Raw genomic sequence first — 26,537 nt, forward strand, 5'->3', positions numbered from 1 at the left:
TAGAGGTACAATGTTAGCAATTCTCCAATCCTCTGCCACCACACCTGTGTCCAGAGATGTCTGGAAAACAATGGTCAGACCCTCTGCTATTTCCTTTCTTGCTTCTTTTAACAGCCTAGAACACATTTCGTCTGGCCCTGATGATTTATCAACTTTCAAGGATGTTAATCTCATTAATACTTCTGGGATTAAAAAAAAAGAGTATATGATTGGCCATATCGGTAACTGGGTAAACACTTAAATATATGTTGTGACCTGTGGAGAAGTGGAACTAGAGAAGAGAGTATACTCCTAATGCCTTGGTCAACACATTGCCACCAGGCTAAAATCCAGGCCATAGTTGCAGATGCTGAGAGGATTTGAGAGCCTGCTGAGAGATTCAACTTCATTCCCAGCTCTGCTACTTATAAAGGGATTTGTACCTCATCCTTCAACAGGAACTCTGTGATGTTCCAATTTAGATGGATCGAATTTCATTTTATCCTGTTTCGTGGTAAACAAGAATAATGTGGAGAAACCAAAGGGAATTTCATTTTGTTAGATATTTATGCACTAGGTATATGCAGTTTAGCACTTTGATGGAACTTGGCTTTTACACATATATAGACTGGATGAAACTTTCTCAAGTTTCCCTTCCTCCCTGTGAAGAGGAGCCAGGCCTCTACTTAGTGACTCCTTATAGCAGTTTGTCTCTCCCATGCCTATAACTTGTTCTCCTTGACTATAAGCATCAAGAAAACTGATCATGGGACAAAGTGTTGCATCTCTGCCCCTGATTGAGCAAAATAACACCCCACTGGAAGTGGTTAGCAAATTCTGCTACCTTGTGTCCACAGTGACAGACAATCTGTCCTGTGATGCAGAGCTCTACATGCATAGGGATAGCAGCTACTACCTTTGGCCAACTCGCGAAATAAGCATGGGATAACAGCAAGCTGACCCTTAGAACCAAGCTGATAGTTTATAAAACCTGTGCTCTCAGCAGCTTGCTATATAACTGTGAAACATGGGTGACTTATAGCCAACAGGAAAAAAAGCTCAATAATTTCCATCTTCACTGTCTGTGGCGCATTATGCATTTCTCCTGAAATCACAAATGTGGCAGTCCTATCAAAGGCAGAGCTCCCAAGTGTGTCGGCACTAATCAAACAGAGGCGGCTTCGGTGGATTGGGCACATCCGCAGGATGGAAGACAGTCACATACCCAAGGACTTTCTGTATGGTGAGGTAGCCGGGGCCTGAAGACCAGTGGGGCACCCAAAGCTCTGCTGAAAGGATGCTTGCAAGCAAAACAGGAAGGCCCTAAATGTTGACCATCGCACCTGGGAGTCACTAGCAGGTGAAAGAGGGAAATGATGACACATCCTGTGGACTGGTGTGCACCACCACCACTGGCTGCAGCAGCTTGGGAACCGGTGCCAATGTCAAAAACAACAACTCACATATCACTTGCCAGCTTCACGCTACCTAAATGGATTGTTTGATGTGTGTCCATCATCTTTCGTAGATGGAAGGATGCCAACCATAGCAGTTTGTCTGAAATCAGACACTGGGGTCTGTCCTCAATGCTTGAACTGGCTTATCTCAGGCAGATTTTAGGGGGCACTTTTAACTTAACACAACCGTTGAAAAACTGACAGGATTGGTGCAACATTGATTTTACACTTAATCTAATTTTATTTCCCATTGAAGTCAACTGAGGGCAATATCAGGCGGGGTGTAAAACTGGCGTGCTGCTCAATGAATTAAGTTAAAATTATCCCCTAAGCTTCTCAAATATAAGTATTTTATCTTTCACATATGACCCTGCATATCACATCACTCTATGGCACCTATGAGTGATTGCTCATGTCTCCTTTGCTATTAGACAATTATTGCACCAATACTGCACCATTCTGCAGAGCTTTTCTTAATTTTAGTTGCATTCGTTGCCCTATGCCTCACTATTTTTCCTACTGCAGCAGTCAAGACTGAGGTAGATAGATTATAAGGGTATCAGGGAGAGGGAGTAAAGACAGGAGAATGGAGTTGAACTGCAGATGATCCATGATCTAATTGAAAGGTGGAGGAGGACCAAGAGGCTGAATGGCCTCCGCCTGTTCCTGATGTTCCTAAGTTTGTGCTTCCTATACTGTATTTCAAGGCAGTAGTTCTTGTCAATATCAGAGCAACCAGTGAAAAGAGAAACTCAGCAATTTGCAAACCATTAAACTAAAAAGGATAAAGTAAGTGTAAGCATGGTTCAAATATCCAACTTCTACCCTTCAAAAACATGATAAGAATGGTTTATTTAGTCACAATCATATTTTTAAATTGTTATCTAAATCAAGGAATTCTAATTGATCTGTGATCTCTCTTTCGTGTCTCTGCTATCTTTGTGTCACTGTTTCTCTCGATGTACTCAGCTGAATTTTACGTGTCCGCCAAGTAGACGATGGCGGTCCGCCCGCATGGACCGCTCGTCGTGGAGCTGCCGAGATATTAAATGTGGTGGCTCATTTAAATGGCCATGGCAACCAATCTGGCAACAAAGCTGAAAGTGCTGCAGAAATGCAGCAGGTCAGGCAGCATCTGTGGAGAGAGAAGCAGAGTTAACTTGTCCAAGTTCACAGACCTGAAAGTTAACTCTGCTTCTCTCTCCACAGATGCCGCCTGACCTGCTGAGTGACCCGAGCACTTTCCACTTTGCTGTCACGTACTTGCCTTGCTGTGTCCCAGTGTCCTGTGATGTTGCAATCCTCTTCTCCCACTCAAGTGTAACATTCCTTCTTGTAGGCGTGCCGCACCTGGGTGAATAATCTTAAATTTGCACATTCCAGGACGTGACACTTAAATAGACCATAAAAGGTATCACAGAGATTTACAGAGAACACATTGACACAAATGGGTGTCACAGCAATGTAAATACGTCTTTCACTAAATGTTCCTCAACAACACGTGTGTCCTTTTCTCTGTGCAAATGAAGTGTGCCAGCATGTAGCGCTGATGTCACATCCCTTTGCACCATTGGCCCTTCAGAAGGGCGAACATATGCAATATCATTGCTATGCCACCATTACACATAAGCATCTCCACGGATGCAGTGACATGGACATTGGTTCAGTCAGCTGCTGGCTCTAATGGTTTACACATGATGCTGCAGATGTGGACTGGTGCACAGCAGGTGAGCGAGGGTGATGTGTGGCTTGCAGAGCTCATGTCAGTTCCTATGGAGCAGATAAGCCACTGTCGTACATCCCTAGCTCACTGTTGGCCCTGCATGCAGAGCCTGGGTGCCACCTGCCCCCTCATGCGTCCTTCATATTGTAGGTCCTCAGTTTCCTCATAGTCTGAGGAGGAATCCTGTTGATGTCTCTCCTCATCATGCCAGGCCTATTGGGTGCGTAGTTGAGCAGAGCAGCAAAGAAAGGAGCTGGCCTTTTTGGCCCGTAGTACAGAGCATCACCCGATCCATACAGACATTGGAGGCACTCTTTCAGCATGCCAATTTCCTGCTCAATGGTGGCTCATGTAGCTCAGTGGCTGGCGTTGTATCTCTCCTCTGCTGCAGTGATGGAGTCTCCCACTGGTGTCAGGAGTCATGTCTGCAAAGGATAGCCCTTATCTCCAAGAAGCCACCGCTTTATTTGAGCCAGTTCAGCGAACAGCGGTGGCAGCCGGGACTGGCGCAAAACCCAGGTGTCATGGCAGCTGCCTGAGACGCGGTCACACATTCGCTGCAAGCATCTGCGGTGATCACATACCAGCTTCACCTCGACTGAGAGGGCTCCTTTAATGGTTATGTCTACAGGTGGTAGCCTGGCAGTAGGCCTGATGGCCACATGAGTGCAGTCTATGAACGTTACAGCCCATGGTTCTCAGTCAATGGTGCCAGAATCAATGGCCCTCTGGGCCTGGCTGTGAGAGTCCGTCCTGAAGCGGACATCCTCACTGGCCCTCCGGTGCAGGGCATTGGTGACCTGCCTGATGCAGCGATGCACTGCTGACTGTGTGACCACACAAAGGTCTCTGATGGGCCCATAAAAGGCTGCAGAGGCATCAGGTTTGAGAACCACTGCCACTATGAGGAACAAAGGCATGGGATGTCCACCGGATCCCACGGGCTGCAGGTCATCCTTGAGCAGGGCACAGAGACGTGTCACCACCCTCTCTATATGCACAATCTCCTCTGACATCCAATGGCATGTCACGTGGGGCCTGTAGATGCATGGCAACCGTAATGGCGGGCTCCCCTTGGGGGCTGCTGCTCACGACCGGGGGCCTCTATGTGGATCAAACCTGCCTGTTGGTATTGCCTCTGGCGCATACGGATCCTCAGGAGCAGAGGATCACACAATGTAGGATGAACCATACCTATTTCTATGTGATAAATAAAGTTGAACCCTGCATGTATTCCAAGGTTCCTAACAGGGCACGGATTGGTGTTGATGGGTACATCAGCTGTTTTCCTGGATCAACTATGTGGTCTGCCATGGCATTGCCCATCCTGGCCAACACTCAGAGTGGCACAGCATGACCACATCAAGAACCTACCAGCTGAATCGATTGGCCCCACCATCCATTAAACCTTAATGCTCCTGCCCTTTCTGGCACTCTCCCCACACACAGGGTGCCTATTGTGCCATTGCCCCCTCACAAACACCGAGTGTACACTGTTAATGGAGGGATGGTACACAGTAACTCCCTTCATGCCAGCACAGTTTTCCCTCCAGTAATCCCAGACCCCCTGCCTTTCAGAATGCAGAGTGCAACCCCTACATATCCCCCCTCCCTCCTCCCTTCCAGAATGCAGAGTTAGTCCCCTGTGTATCCCCCCTCCCTTCTCCCTTCCAGAAGGCAAAGTTAGTCCTCTGTGTATCCCCCCGCCCCCCCCCCCCCCCACTCCCTTCCAGAATGCAGAGATAGTCCCGTGTATCCCACCACTCCCTTCCAGAATGCAGGGTTAGTCTCCCGTGTATCCCCCCTCCCTTCTCCCTACCAGAATGCAGAGTTAGTCCTCTGTGTATCCCCCCCCCCCACTCCCTTCCAGAATGCAGAGATAGTCCCCTGTGTAACCCCACTCGCTCCTCCCTTCCGGAATGCAGAGTTAGTCCCGTGTATCCCCCCCTCCGTTCCAGAATGCAGTTAATCCCCTGTGTATCCCCCCATCCCTCCTCCCTTCCAGAATGCAGAGTTAGTCCCCTGTGTAACCCCCCTCCCTCCTCCCTTCCAGAATGCAGAGTTAGTCCCCTGGGTAACCCCCCTCCCTCCTCCCTTCCAGAATGCAGAGTTAGTCCCGTGTATCCCCCCCCTCCCTTCCAGAATGCAGAGTTAGTCCCCTGTGTATCCCCCCCACTTCCTTCCAGAATGCAGAGTTATTCCCCTGTGTAACCCCCCTCCCTCCTCCCTTCCAGAATGCAGAGTTAGTCCCCTGGGTAACCCCCCCCCCTTCCAGAATGCAGAGTTAGTCCCCTGTGTATCCCCCCTCCCTTCCAGAATGCAGAGTTAGTCCCCTCTGTATCCCCCTCACTTCCTTCCAGAATGCAGAGTTAGTCCCCTGTGTATCCCCCCTCCCTTCCAGAATGCAGAGTTAGTCCCCTCTGTATCCCCCCCACTTCCTTCCAGAATGCAGAGTTAGTCCCCTGTGTATCCCCCCTCCCTTCCAGAATGCAGAGTTAGTCCCCTGTGTATCCCCCCTCCCTTCCAGAATGCAGAGTTAGTCCCCTCTGTATCCCCCTCACTTCCTTCCAGAATGCAGAGTTAGTCCCCTGTGTATCCCCCCTCCCTTCCAGAATGCAGAGTTAGTCCCCTCTGTATCCCCCTCACTTCCTTCCAGAATGCAGAGTTAGTCCCCTGTGTATCCCCGCTCCCTTCCAGAATGCAGAGTTAGTCCCCTCTGTATCCCCCCCACTTCCTTCCAGAATGCAGAGTTAGTCCCCTCTGTATCCCCCCCACTTCCTTCCAGAATGCAGTTAGTCCCCTGTGTATCCCCCCTCTCTTCCAGAATGCAGAGTTAGTCCCCTCTGTATCCCCCCCACTTCCTTCCAGAATGCAGAGTTAGTCCCCTGTGTATCCCCCCTCCCTTCCAGAATGCAGAGGTAGTCCCCTCTGTATCCCCCCCCCACTTCCTTCCAGAATGCAGAGTTAGTCCCCTGTGTATCCCCCCTCCCTTCCAGAATGCAGAGTTAGTCCCCTGTGTATCCCCCCCTCCCTTCCAGAATGCAGAGTTAGTCCCCTATGTATCCCCCCTCCCTTCCAGAATGCAGAGTTAGTCCCCTGTGTATCCCCCCCTCCCTTCCAGAATGCAGAGTTAGTCCCCTGTGTATCCCCCCCCCTTCCAGAATGCAGAGTTAGTCCCCTATGTATCCCCCCCTCCCTTCCAGAATGCAGGTAGTCCCCCGTGTATCCCCCCTCCCTTCTCCCTTCCAGAATGCAGAGTTAGTCCCCTATGTATCCCCCCCCTCCCTTCCAGAATGCAGGTAGTCCCCCGTGTATCCCCCCTCCCTTCTCCCTTCCAGAATGCAGAGTTAGTCCCCTGTGTGTCCCCCCTCCCTTCCAGAATGCAGAGTTAGTCCCCTGTGTATCCCCCCTCCCTTCCAGAATGCAGAGTTAGTCCCCTGTGTATCCCCCCTCCCTTCCAGAATGCAGAGTTAGTCCCCTGTGTATCCCCCCTCCCTTCCAGAATGCAGAGTTAGTCCCCTGTGTATCCCCCCCCCCTTCCAGAATGCAGAGTTAGTCCCCTGTGTATCCCCCCTCCCTTCCAGAATGCAGAGTTAGTCCCCTGTGTATCCCCCCCTCCCTTCCAGAATGCGGAGTTAGTCCCCTGTGTATCCCCCCCTCCCTTCCAGAATGCAGAGTTAGTCCCCTGTGTATCCCCCCCTCCCTTCCAGAATGCGGAGTTAGTCCCCTATGTATCCCCCCTCCCTTCCAGAATGTAGAGTTAGTCCCCTGACAGTCCCCACCCCAGACAGAGAAACTTACCTGCTTCCCCAGTGTTACGCCTTGGATCTCGCATCCCCATCCCTTCACTTTTCTGTTATTTCTGCATGTTGCTACCACTCCCTTACCATTCGCCTCTCTTTGCCTTTTCAACTATCCACTCAACCTGACATCCTTCCATCACTCATCTCTGTCACTGTAACCATTCATTTGCACCCTTTCCCCACATACTTGTCCCATGGGCAGGTACTAAGATGCCAATGACCTCCTTCCTTGTCTTGCTACTACCTACTCTCTTTCGCTAGTTGTTTCTCACAAACAGACATAGACACACAGCCTTTTGGCTTTTTTAAAAATTAATGTAAGTTTTTCCTTAATAAAGTTTGTGATACTTCTCATCTTGTTTAAACAAAAATTAAAGAAAAGTTGCTGAGCAAAAGATGTTGGAATATTTTTCTCCAGATTCTATCAGAACAGCTGATTGATGCATCCTGAGAAATTAGGCATGCTGCACAGGCCCAGACCACACAATGCCTCAGTCAAAGTATCAAGTCCAATTGCAAGCTTTGGAGACAGGCTGAAACCTTTAAGTAAAAACTTTAGTGAAGGCATTGAAACTGCAAATGGCAATCCAATGAATAAATGTAATTATGTTATTGTGAAGTATATAATTTTTATTTTGCTTAAGTCTATATTTTGGGTAATCAGAATTTCAGTTACTGAGAGAAATAATGGATGAAAAAACATTTCAGAATGCATTTTGAGCAATTTGCGGAAAGCCAGTCATATATTCCCACTGTAAAATAGCAGCTGTTACTCTTAACACTGGTGCTTTCATTGAAAAGGCCTATCACAGCACCAGTGTTAGAAGTAACAGGTACTGCAGGTAATTATACTACATTTTAATTGAAACGTTTGTCACAAGTATTGAATTTAATGGGCTAAGTCTTCCTTAAAAATAATGGTGTGTTAAAGACATGTTACTAAAGAACAAACCACCCAGCCATTTCGGGAGTTTAAGAGATATGTCACAAGTTGTGAATCTCCGGAACTTGCAGGTTGATTTATGTCACCCTGCCATTTGCTTTGCACGGATGACATCTTGTCCTTCATCTCCCTGTTATTTTTAAGAACTTGCTGGATTTGCACAGTAAATGCCCGTGAAGCTCACGGCAGAAAGTTAGGGCACATAATTAATGCACAAACATTCTTTTAAAGATGTCATAATTGTTAATGCAATGCCAATCAGCAGAAAAGCATGCAATAAACAGAGCTAAGTGATTCCACAGTGAACGGATCAGATCAAAGCTTGCAGTCCTGCCACATCCAACTAACAACTAACCTAAGGAGGATGCTCCATTAATATCCCCGTCCTCAATGATGGGGGAGCTCAGCATGTCAGTGCAAAAGCCAAGGCTGAAACATTTGCAACTCGGCTAGAAGTACCGAGTGGATGGTCCATCTCAGCCTCCTCCTGAGGTCTCCAGCAACACAGATCCCAGTCAATTCATTCCATGTCAAGAAACGGCTGAACGCACTTGATCATGAAAAGGCTATGGGCCCCTGACAACATCCTGGCTATTGTACTAAAGACTTTTGTACTGCAGAACTAGCCACACGTCTATCCAAACTCTTCCAGTAGAGTTACAACCCTGGCATCTACCTGACAATATGAAGAATTTCCCAGGTATGTCCTGTCCACAAAAGGAGAACAAATTCAATCAGACCAGTTACTTCAATCATCAGCAAAGTGTCATTGACAGTGCTATCAAGCGGCATTTATACAGCAATGACCTGCTCAACGATGCTCAGTTTGGCTTCTGACAGGGCCACTTGGCTACAGACCTCATTAGAGCCTTGGCCCACACATGGACAAAAAAGCTGAATTCAAGAGGTGAGGTGAGAGTGACCACCCTGGATATCAAGACAGCATTTGACCAAGTGTGGCATCAAGGGGTCCTAGCAAAATTGAAGTTAATTGGAATCAGGGGGAAAACTCGACACTGGTTGGAGTCATACCGATCACAAAGGAAGCTGGTTGTGGTTGTTGGAGGCCTATCACCTCAGCCCCAGGACATTACTGCGGGAGCTCCTCAGGGTAGTGTCGTAGGCCGAACCATCCTTAGTTGCTTCATCAATGACCTTTCTTCCATCATAAGGTCAGAAGGGGGGGATGCTCACTGACAATTGCACAATGTTCAGTACCATTCGCAACTCCTCACATACAGAAGCACTTGATGCCCGCATGCAGCAAGACCTGAACAATATTCAGGCTTAAGCTGATAAGTGGCAAGTAACATTCACATTGCAGGCAATGATCATCTCCAACAAGAGAGAATCTAACCATCTCCCCTCAGCATTCAACAGCATTACCATTGCTGAATCCCCCACTATCAACATCGTGCGGGTTACCATTGACCAAAAACTGAACTGGACTAGCCATATATGTGCTGTGCTGACAAGAGCATTAAGATTCTGGGAATTTAGCAGTGAGTAACTCACCAAAGCCTGTCCACCATTTACAAGGAACAATCAGGAGTGTGATGCATTTTCCTGGATGAGTGCAACAACACTCATGAAGCTCGACACCATTTAGGACAAAGCAGACCACTTGATAGGCACCCCATCTACCATCTTAAACATTCACTCCCTCCACCACTCCACTGAAGCAGTGTGTACTGCCTACAAGATGCACCACAGAAACTCAGTGTCTTCGACAGCATGTTCTAAACCCACGTTCTCAACCAGCTAGAAGGACAAGGGCAGCAGACGAATGGGAACATTTGCAAATTCCCCTTAAAGCCACACACCATCTTAATGTGGAAATATATTGCCATTCCTTCACTGTCGCTGGGTTAAAGTCCTGGAATAGCACTGCGGGTATTACCTATACCAAATGGACTGCAGCCTTCTCGAGGGCAATTAGGGATGGGCAACAAATTCTGGCCCTGCCAGTGATGCCCTTATCCCATGAACAAATGAAAAATAAATCACTCTCCATCCCAGGAAGGGAACAATTTAAATCATTTGGTCTCATTCTTTCAGGAAATAAAATGTTATTCAGGATTTAAAAATGTTAAATTTAGAATGTAATTTTAATTTACCATTATTTTCTGCCTATTTTCTCTCTCTCATAAGCCAACCTTTCTTTCTCTTTATGTTGCTTTGTGTAGCTCAGGGGTGTCCAACATTTTTGGGTGAGGGGACACCCTATTTCCTTCGCTGTTGATCCTCTGTTTCTTTCTCAATTCTTAAATCTCATATGTTAATGAGATAGACTTTTGGTCTCGTCATACCAAGGTCCTAGATGTCCCATTGCTCCTACCATTATCAGCAACCAATTCCAGCAAGATACAGCACAAAACAAATACCCACTGAAGGATGGAGGAAAGGTTTAACATATGAAGCATACCATGAGATGTCCTGCTCCAGCAAGATTTGGCCCAATATATATTGCTAAACAGGCAGATGTCCATTCACCAAAATGAGGAAGCCGATGACATTCTCTGATCCACAACTGTTTTATTGTCAATTCACAGTTCAGTCCAAATATCATTTCTCACTCTTCCCTTCTGCACTAACTCTCTGTCCAGAGGCAACTTCCTGATGGGGAGAAAAACCCATCCCTTAAATGCAAACTGCAATGAGCATCACCTGCTCTCTATTAACACAGAATTAAGTCCTGTTTCATCAAAGGGACCAGCATTTTCAATATAGACATATATTAGATCTATAATCATTTCTTTCTCCACGGTTATAAATCCATTCTTACTCTTTGTCCTTGGGCTATTTAACTAGTGTAACATTGAGGCCAGAGTTCATCCAAAACTCTGCTGCCTGTATCCTAACTCGCACCATGACCCATTCACCCAACACCCCTGTGCTCGCTGACCTACATTGCCTCCCTGTCCAGCAATGCCTCAATTTTAAAATTATCATCCTCATTTTCAAATCCCTCCCTGGCCTCACCTTCCCCTATCTCTGTCACCTTCCCCTATCTCTGTCACCTTCCCCTATCTCTGTCACCTCCAAGATCTCTGCTCTCCTCTAACTCTGGCTCCTTGCACATTGCTGATTTTAATCTCTCCAACATTAGTGGATGTGGTTTCAGCTGCCTATAACTCAAGCTCTGGAATTCCCTCACTAACACTCTTTGCCTCTCTACGTCCCTTTGTCCTCTCTTAAAATCTTGCTTAAAACCTACCTCGTTGACCAATCTTTTGGTCACCTGTCCCAATATCGCCTTATGTGACTCAGTGCCAAATTTTGTTTGCTTACACTCTTGTGAAGCAGCTTGGAATGTTTTGTTATATTAAAGGTGCTATATAATTGTAAGTTGTTGTTGTTGGTATCGTTGAGTTTGCCAGCTTTGCAAAAGTGGACTGTTAAGAACCCTTTGTCCTTCCTCTGATTTCCTCATCTCATGTCCAAACCTTACACCTCATACATTGGGGGAAGATTCTCAGGTGCAGCTTGGCTACTCCCTGCAAGAAGCATGCTGGGGAACTCAATTGAATGTGTACCCGACGATTTCATAAAACAGCCTATTAGTTCAAACTCCTGAACCATTGCACTGCCTCTATTGAGAAATGCTAATAGCATAATGGTTTATTTTCTGGGACACTTGACAGGATATCAAAGGTACTGCTAAAATGTTTATTAAAAAAACTCCCAAATCAACTTTTAAACCTGAGGGGTTTTTTTGTTGAATAGGGTTATTCACTGATAAACCTCATGACTTTATGAATCAGTGCAGCTTTAATTAAATAATAAACCATTGCAGTAACCCTTGGTGAATTGACAAGTTCCTTTAGTAATGTTTATTTGCCAACTATATTATTGCAACACATAAAATGTTCTCTGCAGGAAGGCTCTCAAAAAATTATGGAATATTGTTGGAAATAACTCAAAGCATGATCCTTAAGTCATTAGCTGTTGCAGCATGTTTAATAACTTCAAAAATTAGGTCTGGCTAAAAAAAATCAGTGTGTAGGAAATGCTTCGACTCACACAAAAAATGCATTGTTTTTGATAATTAATTTTATGATTTTTTAAAACCATTTTCTCAGGTGGATGTAAAAGATCCCATGGCACTATTTCAAACCAACATAGTTGAAACAGATTGTTTTCACGCAGGTGTTTGTGGGACCTTGCTGTGTATAAATTGGCTGTTGCATCTTTATGAGAGTAATTGCCTGTCAGGAGTACTCCATTGGCTGTAACGTGCTTTGAGCCTTTCTGAGATTGTGAAAGGCACTCTTTTTTCTCTCATGCAAATTTATTTTGCCTATTTTTGTGTCACTGATACCATATTTAATGTATTTCCCGATCTGTAGATGTGCTCTGTGCTGCAGTGGCACCTCAACAGACATATTGACAGGCTGTTCCAAGTTTCTTGTTTCTGCCGCAAATAGGACTTTGCTATTTTTGTTGTTTCTTTTTACACAATTCCCAAAAAGAAAAATCCTGCTTCAATGGCTCATTCAGATTCAGTTTATCTAAAAGTGAGGAATCTGAGTTGGTAAACATAAATCCACACTCATTTCTGCACAGCAACATAACAATTAACCTACAAAAAATACACCCAATACATACTGGAAGCAAAGCTGAAAATGGGTCCACTTCAGAACAGCATTTATAATCTCTTACTTTGAGTGAACAAGTTGTCAGGCAAACCCCCCACCTGCCAAGACTGAGGCACATATTATTTTGCCACATGAATATTAAAACTTAAAAAATTGCAAGCGCCTGGCTAGAAAGACATTTGCATAGTACCAGACAATGTTGAAACAAAGCGAACCAGTCCCTGCCCCAATGCACAGAAGACACCTGGTCAAACCAACTGGTCATGTGACCACCTGTTGGCCAACAAGGGGAGTTTTAAACTGGAAAAACAGATTTTGAAGAGACAAAGCCACGTGCTCATGGAGTAAAGATCTCTCCTGGAACTGAAGCATGAAGACCTCTCTCCTGCCTGCTTCCATCTCCGACACACGGAACTGAATCTTGTGAAAACACATGAACCTCAAAGAGAGGAAAGTTTCCTATGTGAACAATGTTTTAAGAAGACAACTGGGTCCCAACAAAAAGCAAGACTATTTACAAATGGACTACAGTGAGCTCGAAGCACCATAACAAGATATTGCCTCAATCTGTTCCACTTTATCTTTTCTTCCCTTTTCTCTTCCTATCTGCATGTGCATATCACATGTGCCTGCTTGTGTGGACGCGCATATATCCGTGGACATAAACCATATTAGAGTTTAAGTTTTAATAAAATTTCATATATCTTCTTTAACCCACAGATAGCCTGTGTGAATTGGTGTCTTTGTCTTATAATCAGAAAAACTGTGAACGGGAATTCACAGAGGGGAAGCTCAAAACACAGTGTGTTTAAAATTAAACCCTGTTACAATAAGACCAGGTGATGATAGTAACAGACCCCTAGATAACTTTCGCACCTGGTCGTAACAAAGTCAAAAAAAATTATATATAGAGGACATATTTTACTGATATGTGATTAGAGTGTGTGTTCTTTGGTTAATTTCTGCCGTAGTACCTATGCATATGCATGTGATGGGTTGTTTCATGATCCAACAGGAAACTACATTGGTGGAGCTTGCATCTCAAGAATTGATATTTAATCTTTAGAGTCATAGAGTTGTACAGCACAGAGACCCTTCGGCCCACCGCGTCCTTGCCGACCATAATGCCTATCTATACTAATCCCACCTGCCTGCCTTAATTCCATATCCCTCAATGCCTTGCTCATTCAAGTACCTGTCCAGATGCCTCTTAAATGTTGCTACTGATCCTGCCTCCACCACCTTTCTTCTGTTAAAATGCTGAACGCACTGATTTCCCAGCAATCGTTCCCTGTGAGAGTTACTCTCCGGTATTATGGGTCAACTATATCATTTCCTGCTTCTGGTTCATTCACCTAAACGTCTGATTCCAGAGCAAAGTTATAATAAATGCTTAAAAGACCATGAAGAGTTGTAGACATAGAGCATTTACACAACATTAGGGAATAAGAATGGAAGTAGACCTTGTATTTTCAGTAAGAGGTGGTGCTGTGAGCCATATTTTGAAATGATACCTGCCCTATTAAGACCAGAACACTTTGCCAATTTAACAATAGAAATGCCTTCAGCTTACAGAGCTAGGCCAAAGCAGAATGACTTTACTTTGAAATGGAATAAAATAATAGAATTCCCGATTCCTATCAGGAGGTTTAAATCGAATAGCCTGAAACTGTCTAAGAATATGGAACAAAAGACCTTGCATGCATATAGTACCTCAAGGTGTCCCAGAATGTTTCACAATCCTTTGAATGATTTTTGAACTGTAATCATTTGTTTTGTAGGCACGCATGGTAGCTACTTTGCAAAGCGCAAAATGTCATAAACAGCCATGACTTGAATGACCAGTTAATCTGTTTTGGTGATGTTGGTTGAGAGATAATTGCGGCCAGGATAATTGTGACCCCTATATTAGAGGGGTGGGGGTTAAATTGTAAAAAGTCTGAAAGCTGACCTCAATCCGTCGTGATCATGCCTATTTCTGGTTTAACCCTGGCGGGTTTGGGAGTATTTGAGTAACCCACTCTGGAAAGGCGGGTCAGTGATTGTTGCATGCTACTGAAGCGCCATTCCTCAGATTTTGGCAACGATTTGAATTTAACAGCTGCAGGCCGGGTTTCCCAGGGGTCGGGAAACCTGGCAACTGAAGGGAAGCAGGAGGTGCCAGATCCGGCAGCTACGTGCTTTTTCCAGCATTACTTGTGGGCCTGGAGAAGCAGGAGTAACCCCACCATGATCTCTCCCGCTTGATCTCCAGAACTCCCCACAATCTCAAGATCCCCTGTGATTACCCAACTCTCCCCATGATCTCCAGATCACTCTCTGTGATATCAAGGCCATCCTCCACTGACCTTCAAAATGCCCAATGTCCAGACTGCCTATAATCCACTGACACTCGCCACCATCTTCAGAACCTCCCCTCGATCTCTCCCTCTCCATGATCTCCCTCCTCACTACTGTGCTCCCAGAACACCTCCCACCCCACCAACACCCAATCTTCTCGATTGGCAGGAACCATCTCCAATGCTCCCCAGTTTCTGCCTTGTGCCACAGGCTATCCCACCTGGCAACCAGACAGCCTTTCAATTTGACTGGTTGCCAGACGGGGAAAAGAGTAATAGAATTCTAATGAGCTCCTGTTGTTTAATTCAGCAGGAACTCTGCCTTCCTGGGTTTTCTGGGTATCCCAGCCTAAAAAACATGTGCCCCAACTTTCCAGTTTCCCATAAATATCAAGGTCACCATCTCTACAGTGCCCTTAATTCGAAACTGATAATGGTAGAAATACAGTGAGGAATTCTCTTTCAGTGAACATCATCGATTTCAATTCTGTACCATATGTGCAGCATTACAAGTTAACGATCTCTATTATTAAAGTTAGGGAAAACCCCAGTGTACCTTCAAGTCTTTATATGCATCGAGCAATTCCCAGAATCAAATTCATAAGACCTCCATTCTTATTACAGTTGCCTTTGGCTGCAGTCTATTTTTGCAACCTAATATAGGCAAGCAGAATTGAAAGAGCTCACCTTCATCACGGCACTCTTTCACTCAAGCTGTCAGATGTCCACTTTCCTGGCCAACGTCTTTCCTTATTATAGAACCTTTGCACCAGTACTGAGCAGCATGGTTAAGCCCCAGCCCCCATAACGCAACTCTGACTTGCTCTTACCTAATGAGAGAGCAGAAGAAGAAAGAGGATGCTGGTTAGAAGCATGGAAATAAGATGGAGAAAAAAAAACTTGTTTTTATATAGCGCCATTCATGACCTCAAACTGGCCCAAATCTCTTTAGAGTCAACTGAGTTGTTTTGAAGTGTAGTCACTGTTGTGATGAAGGAAACATGGCAAACAAGTTGCGCACAGCACGCTCTCACAAACAGCGATGCGATAACGGCCAGATGATTAGTTTGAGTAAAGCTGGTTACGGGGTAAAAATTGGTCAGGACACCAGCAGAAAAAACTCTTCTTTGAAGTCATGCCATAGGATCATTTATGTCTATGCGAGAAGGAAGACAGGGTTGCAGTTTAACATATCATCCTGGATTTCTGAGCTCAAGTCCCTGGAATGGGACTTGAACGCAAAACCTTCCAACATTGAGGTGTGAGTGCTACCAACTGAGCTATAGCTAACATATAAAAGGCAAAGAAAATGACAACTAGCTAAGAATTGGTGGAATAAGCAACACGTGAATGTAAGATTTAAACCAGGACACCCATGCTTTTTCTCAAGTCTTCTGTCGTGTGTTGGAATTCCACAGAAACAGACATTACAATGGTATGAGATGTGCTATATTTTATGAAAGCAATGTTCTATGGGATGAAATACTGGATTATGGCTTTGCAAAAATGCTATATTTTCACACACAAATCATAAACAAAACAAGGTATTCACCATTTCCTGAAAAAAAAACAGAATTTTCTACAGAGTGAGAACAATTGAAATTGTCCATCGGCATGACTATGCAATGGCAGATTAAAGCAAATGCAAGTTAGTTATGCACTGAGTATATCACAGCAAAGGCAGCATGTTACTTCATGATCTGGTCACTGGTCTCACAATGTTTGAAAATTCAAAAAGACAGACAAAACGGAAAAGAAGGGAGGTAGCCCTGATAATAAAAACTGACGTAAGGGCAGTAGCGAGGAAGGATCTTGGCTCAGAAGAGCAAGAAGTAGAATCAGTATGGGTGGAGATAATAAATAACAAGGAATAGAAAATGCCTATGGGTGTACTTTATAGGCCCCCTCAGAGCAGCTATATGAATTAAACAAAATATAAGAGGAGCTTGTAATGAAGGCAATGAAATAACCATGGGTGATTTTAATTTTCGTATTGACTGGACAAATCAAATTGGCAAAAGTAGTTTAGAGGACAATGTCATGGATTGCATTTAGACCATTTCCTAGAACAGTACATCATGGAACTAACCAGGCAACAAGTTATTTTAGGTAATGAGATAGGGTATATTAGTAATTTCATAGGAAGGAACCTTCTGGCAAGAGTGATCATAATATGACAGTATTTCCACTGCGTTTGAGAGTAATGTACTTAGGCCTGAAATTAGAATCTAAAACTTCAGTGATGCCAAGTATACAGGTATAAGGGACAATTTGCCCAAGGTTGGAAGGTAAAATTGGAACATGAGATTAAAAGGTATGACAGTACATAAGCAATGGCAAACATATAAAAAAAAATTCATAATTCTCAACAAATATACATTCAGTTGAGAAATAACAATTTTAAGGGTAAATGAACCATCATTGGCTAACTAAAAGGTTAGGATAGTATGAGATTAAAAGAGGCATATAATGTAGCCATAAATAGTCGTAAGCCTGAGGATTGGAAGAGCTTTAAAAACCAGGAAAGGATCACCAATAAATTGATAGTGAGAAAATAGGATATGAGCGTAAACTCGCAAGAAATTTAAAACAGATTGAAAGACCTTCTACAAGTATGGAAAAAGAAAGCGAGTAGAGGAAGTAAACTTGGGTCCGTTAAAGGCTGAGACAGGAGAAATTATAATGGGGAATAAGGAAATGGCAGAGATATTAAACAAATATTTTGTATCTGTCTTTCGAGTAGAAGGCACAGAAAAATACCAGAAATCATGGTGAACCAGGGTATAATGGGAATAAGGAACTTAAAGTAATTAATATTGGTATGGATAAAAGTACTGCCACAATTAATGGCACCAAAAGCCAACAAATCCCATGAACCTGATGGCCTATATTCTAGAATTCTAAAAGACATGGCTGCAGACAATATGGATGCACTAGTTATGATCTTACAAAATTCCTTGGAATGGAACAGTCCCAGTGGATTGGAAGGTAGTAAAGGTAACAACACTATTCAAGAAAGGAGGGAGACAGAAAACAGAGAACTACAGGCCAGTAAGCCTGACATCCATCATTGAGAAAATGCTGGAATCCATTACTAATGTGCACTTAGAAAAGCATATGATTAGGCAGAGTCAACATAGTTTTAAGACAGGGAAATCTTGTTTGCCAAATCTATTAGAGTTTTTTGAGGGTGTAATTAACTGAGTAGAGAAAGCGGAATCATTGGATATTTGGATTTTCAAAAAACATGCAATTAGGTGCCATACGAAAGATTGATAAGTTTGGGGATAATATATTTTTTTAATTTATTTTGTGGGATGTGGGCATCACTGGCTAGGCCAGCATTTATTGCCCATCCCCAATGGCCCTTGAACTAACTGAATGGCTTGCTAGGCCATTTCAGAGTCAACTACATGACTATGGGTCTGGAGTCACATGTAGGCCAGACCAAGTAAGGTTTGGCAGATTTCCTTCCCTAAAGGACATTAGCGAACCAAATGGGTTTTTACAACACAGTCACCATTAGACTAGCTTTTCATTCCAGATCATATTAATTGAATTCAAATTTCACAATGCACCATGGTGGGATTTGAACCCATGCCCCCAGAGCATTAGCCAGGGTGCTGAATTATGAGTCCAGTGACATTACCACTACACCACCGCCTCCCACCAACTAGCATGGGTAGAGTATTAATTAAAAAACAGAAAACAGAGAGCAGGAATAAATGGGTCATTTTCAGGTTGGCAAGCTGTTACTTTTGGAGTGTCGCAGGGATCAGTGCTGGGGCCTCAGTTATTTTGAATCTTTATTAATAACTTAAATGAAGGGACTGAGTGTCTGCTGACAATACAAAGCTAGCTGGGAATATAAGCTATGAGGAGGTCACAAGGAATCTGCAAAGGGATATAGACAGGTTAAGTGGGTAGGCCAGAAGATGGAAAATGGAGCATAATGTGGGGAAATATGAGGTTATTCACTTTTGTAGTAAAATAGAAAAACTGTATACTTTTTTAAATGGTGAGAAACTATTATTAATGTTGTTGCTCAGAGCAATTTGGGTGTCCTTGTACATGAAAGACAAAAAGTTAACATTCAGGTACAGCAAGCAATTAGGAAGGAAAATGGTATGTTGGCCTTTATTGAAAAGGAGATTGGAGTACAAGAGTAAAGAAGTCATGCTGCAATTGTACAGGGCTTTGGTGAGAACACACCTGGAGTACAATGCAGTTTCGATCTCCTTTCCTCAGAAAGGATTGACATGCCTTAGAGTGTGTAACAAAAGTTCACTAGATTGTTTCCTGGGATGAAAGAGTTGTACTACAAGGAGAGATTGAGTAGAATGTGCCTATACTCTCTGGATTTTAGAGGAACGAGAGGTAATCTCATTGAAACATGTAAAGTTCTTGGAACTGTCTCCCTAACAGCATTGTGGGTGTCCTTACACCACAGGAACTGCAGTGATTCAAGAAGACAGCCCACCACCACCTTCTCATGGGCAATTAAGGATGGGCAATAAATGATGGGCTTGCCAGTATACTCATTTCCCATGAACGAATAAAAAAGATTCTGGGGGTGTTTGACAGTGTAGTTACTGAGAGGCTATTTCTCTGATTGGAGAGTCTTGAACTATGGGGCAAAATCTCAGGATAAGGTGTCAAGCATCTAGGAACGAGGTGAAGAGAAATGTCTCCACTCAGAGGATTGTGAAACTTTAGAATTCTCTACCGCAGAGGGCTATGGATGCTCAGTCATTGAGCATGTTCAAGACAGATGCCAATAGATTCTTGGAATCTAAGGGAATCAATGGATATGCGGATCGGGGGGGGAAAGTGGAGCTGAGGTCGAAGATCAGCCATTATCTTATTGAATGGTGGAGTAGGCTCAAAGGGCTGTATGGCCTAGACCTGCTCCTATTTCATATGTTCTTATGGCAAGAATACACAGTTTAGAATGAACTAAGTGGGTATATTTTTTTGTGCCTCTATCTTCTCCACCCAGGTTGCCTAAAGAAATAAAAATGACTTCACAAATTCATCAGTGGGACCAATGCCAGTGCAGATTGGATGTATTCTGCTAAATTGATATGCTTTACACCAGTTTTATGTTCAAATAACAGGCACAATAACCAATAACCAGCTTGTACCCCTTAATGTCCATTGGCACAAAATCAGCTTCATTAATATTTAACTGTGTCACAAGTGATTGCTCAAAATTAACACTGTAAAAATGATCACTATATTAATATTTATTTTCATAATCATACAATTTACTCTGGTATACCACTTTCTCCATTGGGATCTTGTTCATAAAGCTTTACTGCAACTGTGCTGTTTTTTCTCGCTTGTGCCCATCCTGATCTCGTCTTTTTATAAACTGTTTCAGTGAGAGTGTGCTACTCTCATATTGTGACTGACATCTGGGAGTGTTCACAAAACTCTAATTTTATCAAGGATTCAATGTAAAACAAGACAGCAAATCTCTTCTAATTGATAATCATCACCTGAGGTTCCAAATTAGATTGAACCTTGTAATCATTCTTTGGCATCTATTACTCACCAGGCCTTCTTTGACAACACCCCCCAAACCCACAATGTCCACCACCTACAAAGACAAGGGCCGCAAGTGCATTGGAAAACCATCACCTCCAAGTACCTCTCCAAGTCAACCACAATCTTGACATGGAAATACATCTCTGTTCCTTCATTGTGGCTGGGTCCAAATCCTGGAACTACCTACTTAACAGCACTGTGGGAATACCTTCACCCTCCGACCCCCACCAAAGTGACTCCAGCAGTTGAAGAAGGAGTAAAAACAAGAAATGCTGGAATCACTCAGCAGGTCTGGCAGCATCTGTGAAAAGAGAAGCAGAGTTAACGTTTCGGGTCAGTGACCCTTCTTCTTCTTCCGAAGAAGGGTCACTGACCCGAAACGTTAACTCTGCTTCTCTTTTCACAGATGCTGCCAGACCTGCTGAGTGATTCCAGCATTTCTTGTTTTTATTTCAGATTTCCAGCATCCGCAGTATTTTGCTTTTATTTTAGTTGAAGAAGGAGGCTCACCACCATCTTGAGGGATGGGCAATAAATGCTGACTTTGCTAGCAACGTCCATATCCTGAGAATTGTTTTTTTTTTAAATTGCTGTTTATATTAAGATAAGCTGTATTTAAATTTCAGTAGAGCTTTATTCTCCTCAGATAAATATTGTACTGGAATCAGCCAATTAATTTACCTCTTAAGTTTTCTTTTCCCTGGCAGCAGCTTTTGATGCAGATGTCCCCTAAAAATGCACTTACAATCTCTACATGTTAACTTGTTTAAGATGTAGGAGTAATAGCATCATTACCTCACTCAAGCTTATTAAGAAGTAATTCACAAGTAATCACTGTGCAATGCTACTGCAAATATGAATGAACCAACTTTAAATCAATGAAACAAATCAATCACGAATCAACTTAAAACTGAATGGGAGAGACTTACTTCTCTAAGAAATTTAAGTGCAAATTTACCTCACTGACATAATCCTTACTAAATAAGTTTTCGAAGGTCACTTGGGAATTTTAAAAACCTGAAGCAGAGAGGAGTTTACATTGTGGGTGTCTATAGATGTTTGTATTTGCATGGTGTATTTTGGAAAGTTCAGAAAAATACCAGGGGTTAGCGATGGCTCCAGCACTGTGAAGAAAGCAATAGAATCACAGTCTTACACAGCTAGGTACAAAGGTAAACTAATTGACTGATTCCGGTACAATATTTATCTTCATCCTTCCAAATAACTTCTGGGTCATTATTACTTACACACTAAACACACATTCTTTGGCCTCCTTATCTCGAGAAACAATGGATAAGCGCCTGGAGGTGGTCAGTGGTTTGTGAAGCAGCGCCTGGAGTGGCTAGAAAGGCCAATTCTAGAGTGACAGGCTCTTCCACAGGTGCTGCAGAGAAATTTGTTTGTCGGGGCTGTTACACAGTTGGCTCTCTCCTTGCGCCTCTGTCTTTTTACCTGCCAACTACTAAGTCTCTTCGACTTGCCACACTTTAGCCCCGTCTTTATGGCTGCCCGCCAGCTCTGGCGAACGCTGGCAACTGAATCCCACGACTTGTGATCAATGTCACAGGATTTCATGTCGCGTTTGCAGACGTCTTTAAAGCGGAGACATGGACGGCCGGTGGGTCTGATACCAGTGGCGAGCTCGCTGTACAAGGTGTCTTTGGGAATCCTGCCATCTTCCATGCGGCTCACATGGCCAAGCCATCTCAAGCGCCACTGACTCAGTAGTGCGTATAAGCTGGGGATGTTGGCCACCTTGAGGACTTGTGTGTTGGAGATACGGTCCTGCCACCTGATGCCAAGTATTCTCTGGAGGCAGCGAAGATGGAATGAATTGAGACGTCGCTCTTGGCTGACATACGTTGTCCAGGCCTCGCTGCCATAGAGCAAGGTACTGAGGACACAGGCCTGATACACTCGGACTTTTGTGTTCCGTGTCAGTGCGCCATTTTCCCACACTCTCTTGGCCAGTCTGGACCTAGCAGTGGAAGCCTTTCCCATGCGCTTGTTGATTTCTGCATCTAGAGACAGGTTACTGGTGATAGTTGAGCCTAGGTAGGTGAACTCTTGAACCACTTCCAGAGCGTGGTCACCAATATTGATGGATGGAGCATTTCTGACGTCCTGTCCCATGATGTTCGTTTTCTTGAGGCTGATGGTTAGGCCAAATTCATTGCAGGCAGCCGCAAACCTGTCCATGAGACTCTGCAGGCACTCTTCAGTGTGAGATGTTAAAGCAGCATCGTCAGCAAAGAGGAGTTCTCTGATGAGGACTTTCCGTACTTTGGACTTCGCTCTTAGATGGGCAAGGTTGAACAACCTGCCCCCTGATCTTGTGTGGAGGAAAATTCCTTCTTCAGAGGACTTGAACGCATGTGAAAGCAGCAGGGAGAAGAAAATCCCAAAAAGTGTGGGTGCGAGAACACAGCCCTGTTTCACGCCACTCAGGATAGGAAAGGGCTCTGATGAGGAGCCACCATGTTGAATTGTGCCTTTCATATTGTCATGGAATGAGGTGATGATACTTAGTAGCTTTGGTGGACATCCGATCTTTTCTAGTAGTCTGAAGAGACCACGTCTGCTGACGAGGTCAAAGGCTTTGGTGAGATCAATGAAAGCAATGTAGAGGGGCATCTGTTGTTCACGGCATTTCTCCTGTATCTGACGAAGGGAGAACAGCATGTCAACGGTCGATCTCTCTGCACGAAAGCCACACTGTGCCTCAGGGTAGATGCGCTCGGCCAGCTTCTGGAGCCTGTTTAGAGCGACTCGAGCAAAGACTTTCCCCACTATGCTGAGCAGGGAGATTCCACGGTAGTTGTTGCAGTCACCGCGGTCACCTTTGTTTTTATAGAGGGTGATGATATTGGAATCGCGCATGTCTTGGGGTACTGCTCCCTCGTCCCAGCACAGGTATAGCAGTTCATGTATTACATGTAATAGAAGTTACAAGGTAACTGCAAGAAACAATTTTTTCTTCCAATTTTTGCTTCTAAATGTAGTGATTCATGCTGAGTGGTGCTGAATGAGGCCTACCTATATTTAGTCCCAGTGGCTATTCTGCAGGAGTATTAACCCTGAGGTTGAGGGGCAGTGGTGAGTGTGAATCACTGCCAAACCTCATCCTCTCCTAATGCTGTGTACTTTGGCTGCTTTTTCTTCTTCCTTTCTTTTTTTTTAGAGATACAGCACTGAAACAGGCCCTTCGGCCCACCGAGTCTGTGCCGAACATCAACCACCCATTTATACTAATCCTACACTAATCCCATATTCCTACCAAACATCCCCACCTGTCCCTATATTTCCCTACCACCTACCTATACTAGTGACAATTTATAATGGCCAATTTACCTATCAACCTGCAAGTCTTTTGGCTTGTGGGAGGAAACCGGAGCACCCGGAGGAAACCCACGCAGACACAAGGAGAACTTGCAAACTCCACACAGGCAGTACCCGGAATCGAACCCGGGTCCCTGGAGCTGTGAGGCTGCGGTGCTAACCACTGCGCCACTGTGCCGCCCACAAAAACCAAGGCAACTTTGGCCATTCCACATCAGGCTTCACTGTCATCACCTGACTCAGTCCAGACAAGAAATGAAACCTAGGACCTTTCTGATATGTATGGCTCTTGAGCACATTGTGTGGTGCAAGTATCTACTAAACCATTAATTATGCCCTGCTAAGAGCATTTTTAGCTTTTTATCCATTATCAGGTTTCATGGGTTAGCCAACTCTATTGTAATTAAGGAGTTAGTAATAACACATTATGAGTTTGGCTGACTCTACTTTCTAAGTAAGACTACTGATCTGTTATGATGTGACAACCCATGACTGATCACATGGTCTTTTACGAATTCATTGTCGGGAATGTGATTTTTGTGAGAAATTGAATTTTTTTTAAAATCACAATGTTTTGGGGGAAAAATCAGAAGCGAGAGAACATTGTAAACATATGAACTAGATACAGGGCAGAAAGGGGAATTTTCAACAGATGCACAATCTTGTTCAGCATTAGAATCGGTGGATTAGCTGATTAAGCTTTGATCTCCAGTAGGACTTTCTCACGGTTCTTCACTGGTTTTTAAATGCTCGCCTCTCCTCAAAGTAAAGCCCTCACAGCCTTTCCCCCACCCCCCCCCCCCCACCCCCCCCCCCCCCACCCGCCCCACTGTTGCAAGCTGTTCCTCCACTACATTCCTTTAGCCTATGATTTTCCAAAGCAATTTCAGTATTACTGCCTACGCTTCACGTGCTCCAGTACTTCGGATATCATCTGCACACACTCAGGGCAGTTACAGAGAAGGCATCTGCCAATCAGGCCTGCATTGTCAGGTGGTGGTGAGTAAGGAGTTGGAAGTGTGATTCTCCCAATCTTAACTGCATTCCTCTTGATTCCAGCAACATTTCCCATGACTATTATAAGGTTTAGTAATACCAGATGGCTGTATCCCAACTGATGTCGGAATTAGCTTCTATCTAGTATCAACCTACTTAAAAGTCATGCCATCAAAGGAACACATATTAAACCACAGAATCTATTTCAATTAGATTCACTTCAGTGCAGTACTGAGAGAGTGCTTCATTGTTAGTGGTGCTGTCTTTCAGATTGGACATTAAATCAAGGTCCTGTCGATTTTCTTAGTTCGGTGTAAATGATCCCATGGCACTATTCGAAGAGGAGACAGGAACTCTTTTGATGTCCTAACAAACCCCATTCCTGAATGAATTACCCAAATATAGATTAATTAGTTATTTATCTTATTTTTAGATTTTAGGACCTTGTCGCATGCAACACCTCTGATGTGTGTGAACAGTGATGACCCTAAAAAGAAGTTCACTTCATTTTCTGAAGGTATATTTTAAGATCCACGATCACCACCCACTAGAGGGATAAGGGCAGCAGGTGCATGTGAACACCTTCACCTCCAAGTTTCTGTCCAAGTCAAACACCATCCTGATTTGGAAATATATCTCCACTGGGTCAAAATCCTGCAAATCCCTATCCAATAATACTGTGGGAGTACCAACACCGCAAAGACTTCAGTGATTCAAGAAGACCTAACAACCTCCTCCCAAAGCCAACGAGAAATGGGCAATAATTGCTGGCCTTATCAGCAAAACCCTTATCTAAAGAAAAACTTTTAAAAATCATTAATCTATTGTACATAATCTTTTAGGAGTTTTATGTTTTCATCTCTTGCCAAATGTAATCTCACAACATTGTCTCTTACAAACTGTTTTAGGAACATAGAAATTTCCAGGATTTTGACCCAGTGACAGTGAAGGAACGGTGATATATTTCCAAGTAGTAAACATTCTCTGCATTTTCTCCGATACTTTGACATTCTTCCTAACATGGGGTGCCCAGGATTGCACACAATATTCCAGCTGAGGCCTAACCAGTGATTTATGAAACTTTGCATAACTTCCTAGGTTTTGCACTCTATGCCTGTATTTATAAAGCCATGGATTCTGTATGCTTTTTTTTAAACAGCCTGTGAATGCACCTGAACTTTCAGAAGAGATCATGGACTAGTAATAAGGAGTGGGAATGCTTAATGATCTGTCATTTCCTTAAACTGGAGCATTGTTACTAAATGTAGTATTATTGATGGACTAAGTCAACACACACGCGGGATCAAACATGGAATCTTCTGCAACCACATTGCCCAGCTATTCACAAATGAACCCACTGAGCTCACAGGGAAGACTTTGCTTCATCTTGTAATGTTTCTAAATGCTCATCAAAATGCCAGTGACCCTTTGTAACAGTTTCTTTTAAAAATTGTGAGGCTCGAGCCAGCCACAGATTCATTTTTCGTCCAATTAAAAAAATAAGGTCCTTTTTTTCAAACTTAACTACCTTGTGTAAGCATGAACTCTTTGCACTAACTTGATGTTATCTATTAAGTAAGCAGGAGTTAAATTGGTGGAAAATTTGTACAATTAGGACAGGTGATTTCTCATGGTGCACCATCCTAGACGAATTCTGCAAATGTTCACATGTAGTGCAATACGCTATCCTGGTGTTCCGCTATTGCAAAATACATTCGAGAGGTAGAAAATGCCAGCAATAACTTATTACTTATCCTAATTATAAGATAAGGGCCATTTTCAAAATGGTCTATGCAAGCAATAGACTTTG

The 26,537-nt window shown here is 43.7% G+C and overlaps 1 protein-coding gene across 4 annotated transcripts in view; it reads right to left on the bottom strand.

Annotated features, from left to right (window-relative positions):
- lingo2 (leucine rich repeat and Ig domain containing 2) overlaps positions 1-26,537 on the bottom strand; it is a 732,996-nt gene that overhangs the window by 117,373 nt on the left and 589,086 nt on the right. Inside the window, exon 4 of one of the 4 annotated variants that reach the window (XM_068028958.1) lies at positions 15,530-15,672. The exons of the other annotated variants lie outside the window; for them this stretch is intronic. Coding sequence (XP_067885059.1) covers positions 15,530-15,535 — 6 coding nt within the window. The 5' untranslated portion in view covers positions 15,536-15,672. The remainder of the gene's footprint in view (positions 1-15,529; positions 15,673-26,537) is intronic. 4 annotated transcript variants of the gene reach the window in all.

Source organism: Heterodontus francisci, chromosome 4, assembly GCF_036365525.1.
Source record: "Heterodontus francisci isolate sHetFra1 chromosome 4, sHetFra1.hap1, whole genome shotgun sequence".
NCBI lineage: Eukaryota > Metazoa > Chordata > Chondrichthyes > Heterodontiformes > Heterodontidae > Heterodontus > Heterodontus francisci.